A 16,590-nucleotide genomic window follows, 5' to 3' on the forward strand; every position below is an offset into this window, starting at 1 on the left:
AATTTATATGTAGATCAGAAATGTAATCAAGTTCTCATCACTTATTGGAACAACTTTTAAAATGTTCAAGTGAAGTATGAATCAAACATTATGTACTATTTTGCAAAGTATTGTGAAATATAAAATATATTATCTATTTTATCTGCAATATAATTCTCAGTCATTCTCTACTCCCTGATTACATTTTTATCATACATGTTTTTGACATAATGAAGGTTTATACAATATTAAAAATTTTCCTGACTTATAAGCAGCTGCATTTGTTCATTCATTCACATCTTCATGCAATGAAGAAAGGGCCAATTCTATGGCAGGCCCTGTAGTAGATACTGAAGTTGCCTGATGAACGAGACAAGGTCTTGGTATTCAAGAAACTCACAACATAGTAGAAAAAAACCTCACCCTTGACAAGTACTATAAAGTTAAAGTGCAGCATGTGATGGGGAAAGGGAATGGATGTCACAAGAAGACATACCTGGGTCCTAAAGCAGGAAAGAAAGCATTTATAGCCTTGCTTAGTTGGAACTGAAGGTTAGAACTTAAGACACTGGGAGAGGTATTGGTAGGAGATGAAATAAGTTCATTATCCTGGTATTTATTGTAAAAGTCAATAAGAAGCAAGGGAGTGGTGAAATCAGAATTGTATTTAAGAATTCACTCTGGCTATGTGTGAAGAATGGATGAGAGGTAACAAGGGTGGAGGCAGGGAGTCTAGAAAGCTATTGTAGTATTCCAGAAGAAAGATGACAATAGTTTCAACTAGGATACTGGGGGTAGAGAAAAAAATAAATACATTCATTTAAGAACTATTTAAGAAATAGAGTTGATGTGTATAGGCTGATGGAATTGGACATGGGGTGAGAACAGTAAGAAGTCAAACCAGGTTTCTAGCTTGGGAAGCATAATAGATGTGGCTGCCATTCACTGGAATTGAAAGTACTGAAAGTATATCCCATTGAGTGGGAGAAAGATCAAGAGTTCCATTTGGATGTTTTCAGTCTGAGGACCTGGGCCTATCATTTGGAGATTCAGGCAGCCAAGTACAGACTCCAGGGATCAGGTCAGGACTAAAGGCATGACATTAGTAGCATGAAGGTAGTAGTTAAACCCATGAAGGAGTAGGAGGAAACAGCCCACTGTGATCATGTATCACAGGAAGAGAAGAGGGTGAAGGATAGGGCCTGGAGTTGTTGGGAAGGGCAAGATGACCCCATGAGGAAGCATTCTGAGAAGTTGAAGGCAGTTGGCGCTTTCAGGCTCAAGCTTAGGGGAACATTCTGGGCTGGAGCTATAGCAGATGGCATTTAGAGGGTAGTAGAAAGCAGGGAGCAGAGGAGATAGCCTAGAAAATGTAGTTTTTGTATCATACTGTTACCAACTTGGCTACTAGAGGTAGAGATAGTCTGTACGATAATCATTTCTAAAGAAGAAGAATGTGGGGTAAAATGCAAGGGCAATGTTTAAATCAGAGGATGTGAATATATAAAGACTATGCAAAATTTGTTCAGGCTGGACCTGGATTCCTTTTCTATGAACCCTACTAAAGAGGTAATGCCTCATGCCCATCCCTACTGTAAACATATTCCTAAGTGAGTCCCTGAATCAACAAATGTCACTTCTGCTCATACCAAAGTTTTCTTGTTGGAAAAAGTATGTAGCCAAGTAAGTTTGTCTAGCATGATTTCAGCCTTGTGTTAGAAAGTCATGGTCTAAGGCCTTCAAAGTAATTCAGCCAAGAAGGAGCTGTGCTGTCCAGAGGACTGAAGAGAAAGGACAGTGGCCAAGAGATGACACTACCTGTCCTCACTCTTTCTTTTTTCTACAGTAATATTTTTTCTGCTTGAACATGTGGTGTTTGTTTTAAGCAATGCATTCTAGGGTTTCTTACATGAAAATCCCTCAATTAGAGGTGACAAGGAATAGCCCCCTTGGTTCAATGGAAGACTAAGGGGCAGATACTTCCCCTCAAGCTGTCCCAGCTCCATTCAGTCTTGTCTAAGGTGGGACCACCCAGACAGGTATTAAAAAGATAAGCAACTGCTTCTCATTTAAAGCCCTCCCTCTGGATTCACTTAGCTGTGATTAATTAAAAAAAAAAGTCTTCCTTCAATCTCCTGAAACCTTTTTGGATCAAGCTGGAAATAAAGACCCAGATTATTTTCCACTGCATAAGCTTTCATGTCATCCATCAAAGGCTATCACAGACTTTCATGGAGTGTGCTTTCACCAAGATATTTTGTGGTACAACAAGCTTTAGAACCAAGTTTATCACGTTTATGAACACATGACAAAGGTTGGGAAAATTCCCTCCAAAAGAGTCAGTCATCCTCCCTGAATCTGGCCTAGGGTTTTTGATGCTGAATAACAACAATAATGTTAAGGGATCTTTATTATTCAAAAAATAAATAACAAGATAATGACAAGTTCACTCTGGAAACAATGAAGACTGCAGGCAGATACAATAGATTTCCTTTAAATACAGTCACTTCTTGAGGAGGAGTGGTCAGGCTCAGAGCTGCTCTCTCTGTTCCCCCTCCCATTTACAGTGGTAGAGATAGGGACAGGGTTGATATAACTGATTAGCAACAGCCTGACACTGTGTGTGTGTGTGTGTGTGTGTGTGTGTGTGTGTGTGTGTGTGTGTGTGTGTGAGAGAGAGAGAGAGAGAGAGAGAGAGAGAAAGAAAGAATGAGTGTTGGGGGGCTGGTGGGGGAGAAGTTTTTTAGTTCGCCACTGCCTTAATCTTTCTGGAGCCTGTCCCCATCATCAGTGGCACAGGGACCCAGAATCAACCATACAACTAAATGCGAGCTAAGGCTTCTTATTTCCCTTCTGCATCTTCACTGATAAATCAAATACATTATCCACTGAAAGACACTGCAGATAAAAAAACTCCCTAAACTTACTAATTATCTGCTGTTTACTCAGAATTCAATCTGTGCATAATGGCCTTGTCTTTTCACAGGAATCTCTGTATGTCTGCATCAATCAGGTTGCTGCTTCAGAATATAAGCTCTTATGGAACAGGGCCTCTTTGGGTTTCACCTACCCCATAATTCACTTAATGCAGCCCTACATGCCTTGGGATGTATAATAAATAGTTCTCCATGAGGAGGATTGTAGGGTTATAAATAGGCAGTTCAACAGGGGAGTGGTGGTCTTAACTGCTTTGCTGTATTATGAAGACTACCAGCATCAGCTCAGTGGCAGCCTGCGAGGTTACACTGTTCAGAGTTTCAGTAAGCCAAAAGACGTGAAGCCAGTCCCATGGCTCACTTGGCTTGGATCAGTCACGTTGACAAACACTGAAGCACCTGGTTGCAATTCAAATACTCCTCCCAAGTGAATGGATTGTTGCCCACAAGGTTTGGAGGAACTGTGGGTGTTTGCCGCTCTAAGTAAGATTCTCTCAGATCCACTTGTGGACCTCAGGCAGAGGCTGGCTATAAATGGAGCTTGACTCGAAGTTTCCCGATTGGAACAGAATGTGACTTGGGCATAGATATAATAGAGTCCTTGTCTTTTAACAGCCAGTTGTTTCCCATTTTCAAGAGTTACCAAGTTGTTGCTCATGGTATAGTATCCTTTTTGGGCCCACTGCAGAACTGTAATGGAGAGGAGAAAAATTTGTGGTGAGGTGAAGCATAGCATGGTTCACACTTTAACAAAATATAGTCTAATATTGAAACTAGCTTCATATATGAATGGAAGGTTTGGGCATAACAGACTTTTAAGGACCCATCCAACATTAAGTCTACAAAGGAGCTATGGCTGACAAACTAGCATGGGCTTTACAGTCAGATGAAGCTGGGCTCCAATCCAAGCTTTACTTAAGCTTCGGCAAGTCAATCTCCCTGAGTTTTAGTTTCTCATCTGCAACACTGGGCTAATATCACAGCATGTTTCTAAGACTTGTGAAGATTAAATAAAGTAATAGAGCACAGTGAGCTTCATTCTCCCTTTAGAGTTCTTAAAGCTAAATTGTCCTTGAACTTAAGAAAGTGTGAATGATTTAAAAATTCCACATCATAAATTATGCACGCCAAAATATTCAAGCTAATTCCTCACTAATATTAACACTGATTTCTTCCTTTCCTTAAAATTTACAAAGTCAAAAAAGTTGTTAGTCTACCTAACTCAGCCTCAGCACAGAGAAAGGAAAGACCCCATTTCTTCCTACCTGATCAAGCTGTTGCAAACCTGACATGCCTCCCACAACAAGGACTAAAATTAGGCAAGGAAGTATGAAAATAAACCTGTCATTTCACTGTGTGTTTTGATCTCCCATTGTAGTGGGCGCCACAGACTCGAAAGTATCTGTATTCTTGTGGCTAAACCGGAGTACCCACCAACAGTGTGCCATTTTCTCGACTGAGATGTTGAGTGGGTTCAAAGTAGTATGTGCACCTGATTTCAAATCTCAGCTCCCACAGAGAGCTAGATTGCTAGGATGGGGGTTGGGAAGAAGTGAAGGTAATTGATGCATTTGCTTCCCTGAGCTTTTGGAAAAAATTCCTCTTTGGTGGTCTTAGACCTATCAGGGTGCAAGATCCAAGCTGTTCAGACTCATCTTTTAGTAACAGGGAAGGCATCTGAAATGTCTGACATTTCCTGGCCTTCTAGACCACTCCAGAAATGACACTTAATTATGATGTTTTCACTTTTGGACCATCTAATTGAGAAAACAAGTGCAAGTTCCCTATCTTTTAGTCCACTAAGTTTACTTTTGTAAGTTGTTACCTAATTTGCAGCCTAGCTGTTGGGTGTAGATCAGGCCTGTGGCAGCATAAAAAAAGCAAGAGATTTGGGACTGAGGGGGTGAGGAATGTTACTATCTTTCCACTGGATCTCCTGCAAACCTACTGTGATGCAGACTGTAAAATATACTAGGATGAATATCAATAATGGGCCTTTTGGCAGAGTCTGAGCATTATGAAATGTATTCAAGGGCAAGGATTTATATACAGGTTAGCAAAGACCAATGGGAATTTATTCTTCAAGGAGATGTCTCTGTTGCTGTTATCCAATTTGGATGAGAAGGTGTCATGTGGATGGCCACCCTGACATGTCAATATAGTTGTGATATTCTCCTACAAGTGTATTTTCTGAGAAAGGGGTACTTAGAACAATTATTAAGTATTGTGGGAATATTGGTATTAATAAAGGACTTTATGTCACTCTTATGACATCTAAGTCACCATGAATAAAGCTAAGCACTGTCACCTTACATTTTTATAGAACTTGACAGTATAACTTTCTTCCAGGTTAGCTGATTTGATGCTCAGAGTCACTCTGTAAAGTGAGGCCAGAAACTGCTGCATAGGTACAGGTACTTGCCCAAGGTCACCCAGCAAGTGGTAGTCATGGTTCTTGAACCTTAGTATTCAAAACTTCCTATACAGTGCTCTTACTTCCATATCATGATCCATGATAACCATGTATACCCACTGAGAAGCCCAAACCCCACCTCAGAGATGAGGCTGTATCTCCTCTCCTCTCCTCTCCCTCTCCCCATCTCTCTCCTCTCCTCCCTTCTCCTCTCCTTTTACCTCTCCATTCTCTCTCTCTCTCTCTCTCTCTCTCTCTCTCTCTCTCTCTCTCTCTCTCACACACACACACACACACACACTCTGTTTAGAGCTCCATTCCAGAGCACTGTGCTGAACTTTTTCAAAGACTGCTCTGATGCTCTCAAACTTCATTTATGTAGATGGGGGATTTTATGCTAGCGTCTGTGTTTCCATCCATTTATCAGATGCGACACATTCTCCAGCACCAGCTATCAGGAGGTACAGATTTGGGAGAAAAAAAAAAGATCTAAGGGCTAGAACAATGGCAGAACGTATATGGAAATAATATCATTCAGAGTTGAAAAGATTACAGTATGTCATCTGTTGTTACTTCATTGGAAAATTTAATGTGCTGGCACCTACTGATCTTTGTAGAATGATTTTACATTTAATTTCCTTGAGGTTGGCCCCAGTGGGGCTGGGGTAATCATACAGGGAATGACAAATAGCAGGAAATACCTCCTGAGGCACATTTACACACAGTGAAGAGGCATTAGGATAAAAAGGATATTCCCAGTCATCTCTTCTATGTTGTCAGAATAAGGGGTCCCTCCACCCAGTAATTCATCATTCAGGATCAGCCATTGAGCAAGAACATAATGAGAACACTGGGATTGCTTCCCACCTCCTTTTGTCCCTCCAAATCCCATCTGTACATTTAAGCTCACTTTGAAGACAAAGGAAAATATATGAGAGCTATATGGGTAGGTTTGTAAATTAGGCCCCAAAGAAAGAGAGGAACCTAATCATTGGGCAGCATTGCATCAATGTCCCAGCCTTCCCCCTCGGATGGCTAATGCTCAGATGATTTTGAACTTACCAGATGCTGTTTTACTACTGGCCTCACTTATGACATGTGCTGCAATTTGAGGATCCTGATCACCTAAAATGAAACCAAAAGCTAACTATTAGACCAAAGTAATACAAAACTGCACATGGAACTATTTAGTCCAGCTCTATAGCTGTGTAATAGAGTGTGCTTAAATACTTTATGTAAAAGGGAGGATACAATGGTCTGAAATCCTTCCCAGAGTGGTAAAATTTTGTTTCTAAAGTCTGAACAATTGAATTGGTTATTTCCACTAATCCTGTTTTTCTTATGTTTGTTCAGTACTCAACTGACTCCACTTTACATAGATTGATATAGGCTAAAATACTGGTCTCCATTAAACATATTTGAATCTTGCTTCTAAGAGCAACTTCCATCCATTGGGAATCTTAGTGAGCCCAAAGGTTGTGTCTGCACAATTAGCTAGTAAGGTGCTTATGGTGTCTGATTTGGTCAAACAATTGGCCAAACTATTGTATCCATCCTAATTGTTTCTCATGTAAAAGGCTTGCTTCTTAATTAGATGTGCTGATATTCTAAGTGTAAAGACTGAGGAAGTTTTTTTTTGTCCAGTAATGAGCCATGTTGAACACTTCGTAGGTGTCCTATAAATATTGAGTCAAATTGCATGACCTAAATTACCAGTTCCGTTAAGTTTATTATTTACTAAAGACTGCTAGGCAGTCTGTATGACTAACCTCAACCTCCACGTGTTTCCTCAATTTTCACTGTAATTAACAGATAACATAGTTCCACTTAACATATCTTACAACCATCTGAAGACAAAACTTTCATGGAAATCAGATCACCTTTTGCATCTAGACCAATAGTTAGCACAACCTCTGAGTATGCTCTTTGCCTCAGAAAATAGTACCTGTATTTCTCTATGTATACAATGGGGCAAAAGTAAGTTTATAGTTGTTCATATGGAAAGTAATACAATAATTAATAAATAATATAAGAACGAACTCTGTGTTTTGTGTATTCAAAACTGTAAACCTACTTTTGCCTCACCCTGTATGTGTATATGTATTTGTATGTATTAAATTTACAAAACCCAAAGCATCAGTTTCACTAACTTTGTGATATAGTAGTGTGTCTAAAACACCCATCTACCAACACTTCATCTTTCCCATACTCAGCTATTCATGTCACTCCAGGCATTACTGTGTTATGTTTGGTGTACTATGTTCTAAGAGGAATGGGGAAAATTAAGGTGTCATCCAGAAAAGGAGGTAACTAAGAAAGGAAATGGTCTAGAAATGGTCATAAGAGGAAGAGTGGAAGGTACTGGGGAGGTTTAGCCTGGAGAAGAAAAGGCTTCCATGATTGCTGTTTTCAACATCTGTACAGCTGCTGTGTAGAAGAGGAATTATACTTTGTTTCATATGGCCCCACTGAGCAGAATGTGTCCAATGAGTGGAGATTATAGGAACAAATTTCAGCTCCAGAGGAGAAAATAGTTCTCTCATATAGTATAGTAAACTTATTATAATTATTAGAGCCATTCAAAATGGGCCAGGCTGCTTTATGAGATAGAAAGTACCTAGGCATGTTTGATTACAGGCCAGATAATCATTGCTGGTGTGAAGGAGGTTTGTGCCCTGGGCATGGTGTTGGATTTGAGAAATATCAAGACCCCTTCCAGCCATGAGTTGTCTGAGATACTCTGACATTGAGAACAAGGCAAAGTATAGAATGTTGTCACACTGATTCATTCCTTGATTCCAGAGGCTCCACTGGCCATGGTTCCTCATAAAAAACTGCTGTTGAGCAGTAAAAGTCACTGCTACCAAATGATGATTTTCTTATCTTATCCTTTGTAGGTGGCACTAGGCTGTATGATTGCTTTGATTAAGGTATCAAAAATAATGGAATTCAGGAAATAAAGAACAAACTGACAGTGACCAGAGTGGATGCAGGGGTGATAATGAGGGAAATAAGGGGAAGAGGTAAGCCAGGGAACACAAATAGAAGACTCATGGGCATGGACAATGGGAAGGGATTGATTGTGGGAGTTGGCAGGGACGGGGCATGGGAGAGCAATGGAGAAAAGGCAGGACAACTGTAACTAAACAATAAAATGCATAATATTAAAAAAGAAAGTAATGGAATTTCTTCATACTTGGTATTGTCAGCATTAAAGGAACCCAGCCAATTGTGTTCCAGTTTTATTTCCAGGGCTAAAAGTCCCCTGATTCAACACTGGGTTTTTCAATATAATTGGTATTATAAAGCTTCATTTTACTTTTTAAGTATGCATAGAAATTGGTAAATAGTACCGTACCTTTTTGCATTTCAAAGTTTTTTTCTTTCTCCTTCACTTCATTTCCCATTATATCCTGAAATAAGAATCATTGCAAAAGGTCAATTTGACAGGAACTCTGCTGTGGAGTTTTAGAGGTTTCATTTATTTGGCATCAGTCTTTACTTTGTTGCCTGGCTTTGGTGAGGCTTATCATATAGACTCAGATCCTGTCATTAGTTCCATCTTATTGATTGGGAGCCCATGGCTCTGACAGATGAGCTGATAGTCCAGAAAGCCCAGGGGTGGACCTAAAAGCAAAATCTGGGATTCATTATCTCCATTCTAGCATGCTTTCTACACTGGAAGCTGCAATACTGACTCTGCTTATGACCCCACTGGTTTTGACAGGTATTGACAAATAATGCTGAATCAGGACGTGATTCTACCTAGGGAAATGGCATATAGAGTATTATTAAACATAAGCATAGTATATATCTGTTAGAATAAAATTTGTTTGAAATCTCTCAGAAAATGATAACAGTAAGTTTTATCTTGGGAAGGAATCCCAGAAAAAACCCTCAGATATATATATAAATTTTGTTGTCTTGTTGCTGGTTGTGTGCCTTTGTGTGGCCAGCATTTACTATTTAGAATAATCAGCATACATATAGGAAACACAGGTAATCTTCCAGTGCTTCCAATGTTCAAAGACAAATGCAACCCTTCTTTGGGGGTTTCTTCTCACTTAGCAGCTGAAGGAAGGTTAGAGGTACTTTAAGAATCTAACAGGGACTGCAGTTGACACAGGTTAAAAGATAATAAAGGCTACTGCTGCCACTTAAATATACTGAATAAATGGCCTTGAGAGCTTAACTGGCTGGCCTGAGATCACCCAAAGAGACTGAAGCTGAAGCAAAGAGTTGAAATAGTGAGATCAACTTCGTAGGCCAGGTTTAACTCATACCATCACCACGTACTCTGAACACAAGAGAGGAAGAGAGCAGTATTTTCATGTTTTCTGAGGGTCAAAGTCCTGTGCTCCTTCCCATTGCTAAAATCAATTTTCTATAGGGCCCTTCTTTTTTATTCCTCCTTTAGAAGGAATTAATGTTGTACTGTTGAGTGTCTTCTTTTAGGCTCAGCTCAGTTGTCAGATGTGATGGTGTAAATCACAGAGCCTGAAGGGGAACCTGCACCTTGAAATGCTCACATGGCCGCAGGGCCTCAACTTTCCACTTAAGCTGAAGTGTGGCACTGTGAAAGTGCGGCAACAGGAAAATGTTTGTGAGATAACAAGTAAACAAATGAGTATTTAGTGTCTTTTCAAAAAATGGAGTGTGATGATCAAGGTTGAGATACTTTCAACTAGGTGGTTACATTGGTGTCAGAGCTTAGCCAAGATGAAAATGTGAAGTCAGCAATGTTTGTCTTTTATGCACCCAGCCTTGCCTTTTCGTGAACTTTCCCCCAGCCACACTCCCCAGAGCCTTTTTTCTTGCTTTGCTCCACACTTTAACTGAAAATATTTTTAAAGTTGACTTTCAGAAAATCTTAGATTAGATATTTCTCTCAGTGGGAACCCTTGCGGCAGTTATAGGCAGAATGACCTTTAACTTGAAAAGGAAATTCTTTGACTCTACCAAAGACATCTCAAGAATTGGTGGGCAAACAATCATGGAAATGATCATTCTAGCAGAGGGTAGGGTGAGGACTAAGTTTAATGTGAAATAACACTATTCACAATGCTGCATAATTCCTGAATCCTACCTTCCCCCCAAAGTGACAGCTTGATGCTACCTGCCTCAGGAGATAATAAGTTCCTTGTTATTAGAGGTGTTCAAGCAGAGATCAGGGGACAACTACGTAGGAACTGTGGGAATAAAATTGAAGTTATGTGTTGATAATTGGATCTGATGATTTCTAAGACCTCTTTAAGTTCTATTTCAGAGCCCCAAGATTCAAACCCTAAGTTTCTCTGGACCAGTCAGACTGTGATGCAGAAAGAAAGACTGTCAACGTTAGCTAAAAATATAAAAGTCCAATTTGGGATTATTATGTAGCTGACTTGTTAATTTAAAAAGTCCAGATATTGTTTTAGAATGAGAAATTTGGGAGGGGGGATGGATATTAGAGAGTGGTTCACTCATTGGAGGAAGATTGGGCATTTAGAGTACTTTGTGTCTCACCATCATGCATATCATAGGTACAGATAACATTGACTTTCATTCCACTCCTATTGCAGCAAAAGCAAGGGAATTCTGTTGCATGTAAGAATCTCCAGTTGACATGCTTGAGAAGTTCTGCCTTTTTAGGATATGAAACTTTGGAACTGCCGCTTTTTTATGCAAGCATAAGCAGAGAGGCCAAACCAGCTATTTTCCTTACTCCTATTCTGGGTAGCTGATCTGGGAAGCTTTGCATATCTGACCTGAAATAAAGCCGTGAAGAATTAGCAGTTGAACTGTAAAACTCTCAGTAAAAAAAAAAAGAGAAGGGAAAAATCAACAGTAACTCTCACTGACTTTGGAGGGAACTGAAGGCTGATTCTATAATTACAGAATGTCAGAGTTTGTAGTATTCTTACAGATAATCTCACCTGTCTTATTTCATAAATGAGAAAACTGAGGTCTAGAGAGGTGAACTCATTTGCCCATGGTCACACAGCCAAGCACATTATATATGTTATTGGGATTATTAACCATTGTTCTGAAAGTGGCTTTATTTACATTTAAATTTGCAATACCTCCCAATACCTTGTAATATTTGCCAGAAGCCTCAAAGAACCTGAGAAACTCAAATATTTCCATACCTCATAAATAAAGAGTTAGGAGTTTTTATCTAAAACCTAGACTAGCATAAACAACCTAAAAGCCAGCAACAGATTTGAGCTGCATTCTGATTCCCATAGGTGGCTCAGAAATAAGGAAGGTCTTGGTCTTCACTGCTGGATTAAATTACACATTGGGGGCAGTATAAGAGGACAGGAATAAACTTAGAAATAAGATCTAAAGCTCTTCAGCCTTGGGTTAAATCACATATCATCTATATGTGAGAACTAATTCCTCTTAGTTTACCTAGATACCCAACAACCTGGCATAGTGATGCCCTCAATGTGGAGTGCTGCTTCCAATTCACAACCCCAAAGTGGGCTGAGGGCCAAGGGTATATGCACTCAGTATTTTGACAGAGAAATAGGTAGAAAGACTTCTTGATATTCTGCTTCAAGAGAAAGAGCCCTTACATCCCTTGTCTATGAGAATGAAATTAATGTTGTAGGTGCATCCTCAATAAACATTCTAAAAATCTTGTTTTAGGTGCCCAATATATGACTTCATGCTGGGTTCCAGCTTGAAGAAATCTTCAAACTGTACCCCAAGTCTTGACAGGCCCTACAATGAACTGGCTTCATGAGTAAGTGGTAGTATATGGTGTCTGGTTTGAGTGGTACTGAGAAGGTTGATCACCTATTCTTCACATCTCCCCTCACAATAAAGAAAAAGATTTCACTTTCACGGCACCTGAAATTCCATCATAAGAGAAGCATTCCCTCATATGTTAGGATGTATCGGTCTTTAGAAGTCCCTATGACCTCCACTAAAGGTAGTATCTTTAGCTGTGGCCTCCCAACACTACAGTGGCCAATGGTTATCACCTCTCTGGGAAATGGAACCAGACCATGGGTCCACAGTGAGAAAGCATCAAGGTTTGGATGGGAAAATAAGAAAATGCAAAAACCAAACTTGGTGTACTTCAAAATTTTCTCAGAGTCAGCTGCATGTATGAGCTCGTGTGTGTGTGTATGAATGTGCCTATGAGATGTGCTTTTTTCCCCGAGAATCTTTTTTTGCTCTTCCTGAGAACATTCCTATGAATGTGAACACTTCTAACTTTCAATACTCTTTTAACATAGGATTCTGGCTTCATTTTTCCTTTTTTAAAAAATATACATACCTATGTACATATATGATGCATAAATAAGTGTTTAAACTTTTACATGGTCATATTTCAGTTTCCTGGCAGAAGTACTAAAATTTTCAATGACACTTGGACCAACAGCTGAGTTCCTTACCTTGACAAAGGTTTCAAACTGGCTTCTAATTTCCTCACAGTTCAGTAAGGATAAGGACCTCTCTCCTTTGTTGCACCTCTGTATCATTTTCATGAACACAAAATCTTCATGAAGATTCCTTTCATCTTCTATCTATTTGTGAAATAACAGGGACATGAGAAATGCAATTCTGAAGGAGAATGGCACTGATGATGTCTGCCTCTAAATTCACTTCCACGGCATCAGCAATTGAAAGAGGGATTTGCAGATATAAATGGGGAATAAAAACTTACTCTGGATTATTGATATTTGGTATTAGCAGTTTAAAAATCTACAAAAACCAGCAACTAAAATGTCATATTATCTGAAAGTCTAGGTGAAAATCACTATTCTAATAAAATTTCATCACAAAGTGTACATTTTTTAATATATTATAGCAGAACATTCTATAATTGCCATATTTCCTATTGTTCCAGTAATGATTGCTCATTATAAGCAGCCTACAAAATAATCTTCTGCTGAGCTATTTTCCCACTTTAGTGTTCATGATGAAGATGTTAATTTTCAATGTGTGTCAATTAACCCGAGTTCTAGTTACATCTTTCTCTCTTTTTAACTTTAGTATTTGCTGAAAACATTTGAATTTTTAAAGAAATAATCTTTTATTTCCAAAGTTAATGAAATATTTTATTTTCCAATGTCTTAGAATGATATATGGAATTCACTTGTATAATCAACTAATCATTTGCTATCTTCTTGTTTTAAGACTAAATTTTTGTATTCAAAACAAGATGCAGTTAGCTGGTAGATTTCACTGACATTAAGAGCGTGCCTAAATGCTCTGATAAATCTGAGTCTACCCAGGTCAATACTTCCCCTGTAGAGGCTAGGCGTATGTCCAGGCTTTGATTGACAGAGCTCATCAGGCCAAACACAACCAAACCCAGAACTACCCCTCTCTTTTCTCTGCAGTGAAACCTAAAATTTGAGTAACCCATGGAATTGCCTCAACCATCACTGCCCCTCAACCTTACACTGATAGAAAACCTCATGGCCTTAATTCTAGGCTGACAACCCAATAGAGGACACTTAAACAGCCCTGAGAAAATGCAGTCTCCAGATATTCTACATCCACAATTCCCACATCCGAACTTTTAGGAATGGCCAGATAATTGATCAAATATCTCCTTTTCATCTACGATTGATATTTTGTCAACACAGCTAATGATGCCCCTTAGAGGAAGTGGGTAAGCACATCAAAATAGGATAAATCCTAATGGTTATATTTTTCTGGGAATGCGAAACAACCTACTAAGTTTCTCTACTATTTTGTACCTATAAGTCCAATCAAAGAATATAAAACAGAGGAAAACTGGACAGCTTGCAACTACAATCAACATTTGACTAGTTATACAAAGAATGCCACTTTTATTAAAAGATTGCAAATTCTGAAACTTATACATGTCTATGTTAATCAGAAGCACTTTGAAATTTCAGATCAATTTGATGTTCTTCTTCTGTAGTTGAAAATTTAAAAGAAAAATTTTGTCTCTAAGATAAAAAAAGTTTATTTTTTAAACAAAACTTTAGCAAGTAATTGTAGCTAATGCCTACATAGTGCTTACTTTGTGCCAGGCTTTGTTCTAAGCTCATTACAAGGCTAAATTCATTTAATCAATGAGGTGGATACCATTATCATTCCTATTTCTCGGATGTGGAAACTGAGCCATAGAAATACAAAATAACTTGCCTAGGATCACAGAGCTAGTCAAGATTTGAACACAGGCAGTCTGACTGAAGAGCCCAAGCTCTTGACCACAGACAAGAATAGGGGGCTTCATTAACTAGACAACAAACATGCCACAAGACCACATATCTGTTTGGGTTTCTACCATTGTCCATAATTTGGGTAAAGCTAAATCAACCAACCCACAATTTAATAAGTACGTCAAACTTAGTTAATAAAGACATTTTCTTACCTTGTCCAATCTTCTGTGAAGATACACAGCAAAAAGTGCGGACCCAATCATCTGAGTGATAAGAAAAACAGTAAGTAAATACATAAAAATTTTCATACTGACAGGTGGTCCACTGGCCACAGATCGGGGAGAAGGTTGGCTGTATGTTTCGATCATGCTGTGTTAGAGTTGAAATATCTTCTGCCCGAGAAGGTGGCAGAGGCAGCATGAGAAGACTGTCAAAGTGGCCACCTTACTCAGGATTAGTTAAGAGCGCACAATCGTCGCAACCCACACTTCCTGGAAAATGTGCTTCGTAGTCTTCTCTCCCAGCAAAAGTTACGTAAAGGTTTTTTTTTTTTTTTCTCAAATTATACCCATATCATTCACTTCCAGGCTTTCCCTTTTGTTAGTAAAGAAGAAACAAGTTTCTTCTTCCATACATTCATTCTTGCCTTGAAATGTCATAGACTTAACAGACAATGGCAGTATTTTCCTACTGCTGTCTAAATTTTTGGTTCACCAGTTTCAAGGAAAGTGATAAATTAATCCACCAGCAACAGACATATTTCATTTTCATTCTTACTAATATAAAGCGGGAACCTGGTACGTGGGGAAAGAAACAAATGTCAACAAAAGTTTGGATTGATTTTATGACTGGTGTGTCACTAGCTAATTGCTTCTCAAAACTTCTTTAACCTTTAAACCCAATAAAATCCCAGCAGCTATTCAAGTCAAGACCATGTGGCATAAAGCAAAAAAGAGTGATGATGATTATTAAATAAAAGTTAGCTGAAGAGATAATTCAAGAAAAATACATTTCTCAAAGATCAAGAGAAGTAGGGTCTTGAAGGAAATCAAGCCAAAACTCTGTGATTGAGTTTAGAGTAGGAATATTAGCTTTACTTAGTCAAATTGCTGTCTACATTGTTCTAATCCATCAGATCATTGACAATGCCAATGTAACTGTTCAGAAAAGGGGAAATAGGCAGCAGTTCAGAGACCTGAATTCTGGTCTTTGCTGTACAAAAAAATTGCTATGGACCTCACGCAAATAACTAGACCTTAGTTTCTTCATATCTGAAAGGGACAGTTACACCTGAATTGCCTATCCTATAAGTTATTGTAAAGATAAAAAAAGATGTGCATGAAAGATCTTTGAAATATGTCAAGCAATAGACAAACAACTTTCATCCTGAATGTTTAAAAAACTTGTTTAGCCCAAGATATGAGTTTTCCAAATAATTGCCAACTCTTAACGTACTAGTAACAAAGAAAAGAACAATAACATGATAAAAAAACCCAAAGTTTGGAATACACATAGAATCATTGAGGTGTGTAGGATTATGCATTTATGAATGGCTTTTGCATAATTTTATCAGATTGCTTTAAAAATAAAAGCAACTGTGGAAGTCCGTACCCCATATCCCAACCTAGTCTAGAAACCATAAGCTTGCTTTGATGACTCCTATAAAATTGTTTTCAGAGACAAATAGGAAGTGTAACAAAATGCTCTGATAGGCATGCTATCTGTAGAGTTAGCACCTGCTCTCTTATCCTCCTACGCCACTGCATCCTGTCCTGGGCTCAGATCGGTGTAGCTTTTCACTACATCTGCCAAGTAGGTGGCTTCAGTGCACGTGATAAACTTTGATCAGTCAAGTCAGAGGCTTCGGTTCTTAGACAAGTAACCTTTGTTCCACTGAAGGAAAATTATCACGAGAGCAGGCTTGAGGACTTCTCCAAGGCCAGTTTCATACAATTACAGAATGCCACAGCTGCAAGGACCGTGCAAAGATCAGTTGAAAGGACCACAGAGACGCAAACGATGTCAGGATTTGTTCATGTGACCAACTTCAAAAAAGGTTGTCCAATCTCCCTCCTTCCAGTTCCTGATTTCCAGCCTCCCACAATCTGACTTCTGCCTGCAATATTCC

General features: G+C 38.8%; 1 protein-coding gene across 1 annotated transcript; it reads right to left on the bottom strand.

Annotated features, from left to right (window-relative positions):
- Positions 1 to 2,386: 2,386 nt before the first annotated feature.
- CD40LG (CD40 ligand) lies at positions 2,387 to 14,900 on the bottom strand. Its single transcript, XM_045839409.1, has 5 exons — positions 14,675 to 14,900; positions 12,717 to 12,848; positions 8,687 to 8,741; positions 6,391 to 6,453; positions 2,387 to 3,605 (listed from the first exon to the last, which is right to left on the bottom strand). The coding sequence occupies exons 1-5, from the start codon at positions 14,828 to 14,830 to the stop codon at positions 3,229 to 3,231; spliced, it is 783 nt and encodes a 260-aa protein (XP_045695365.1). The 5' UTR covers positions 14,831 to 14,900; the 3' UTR covers positions 2,387 to 3,228.
- Positions 14,901 to 16,590: the final 1,690 nt, after the last annotated feature.

This window comes from Phyllostomus hastatus, unplaced genomic scaffold (assembly GCF_019186645.2).
Source record: "Phyllostomus hastatus isolate PE091 unplaced genomic scaffold, TTU_PhHast_1.1 phas_contig_30, whole genome shotgun sequence".
Taxonomy (NCBI): domain Eukaryota; kingdom Metazoa; phylum Chordata; class Mammalia; order Chiroptera; family Phyllostomidae; genus Phyllostomus; species Phyllostomus hastatus.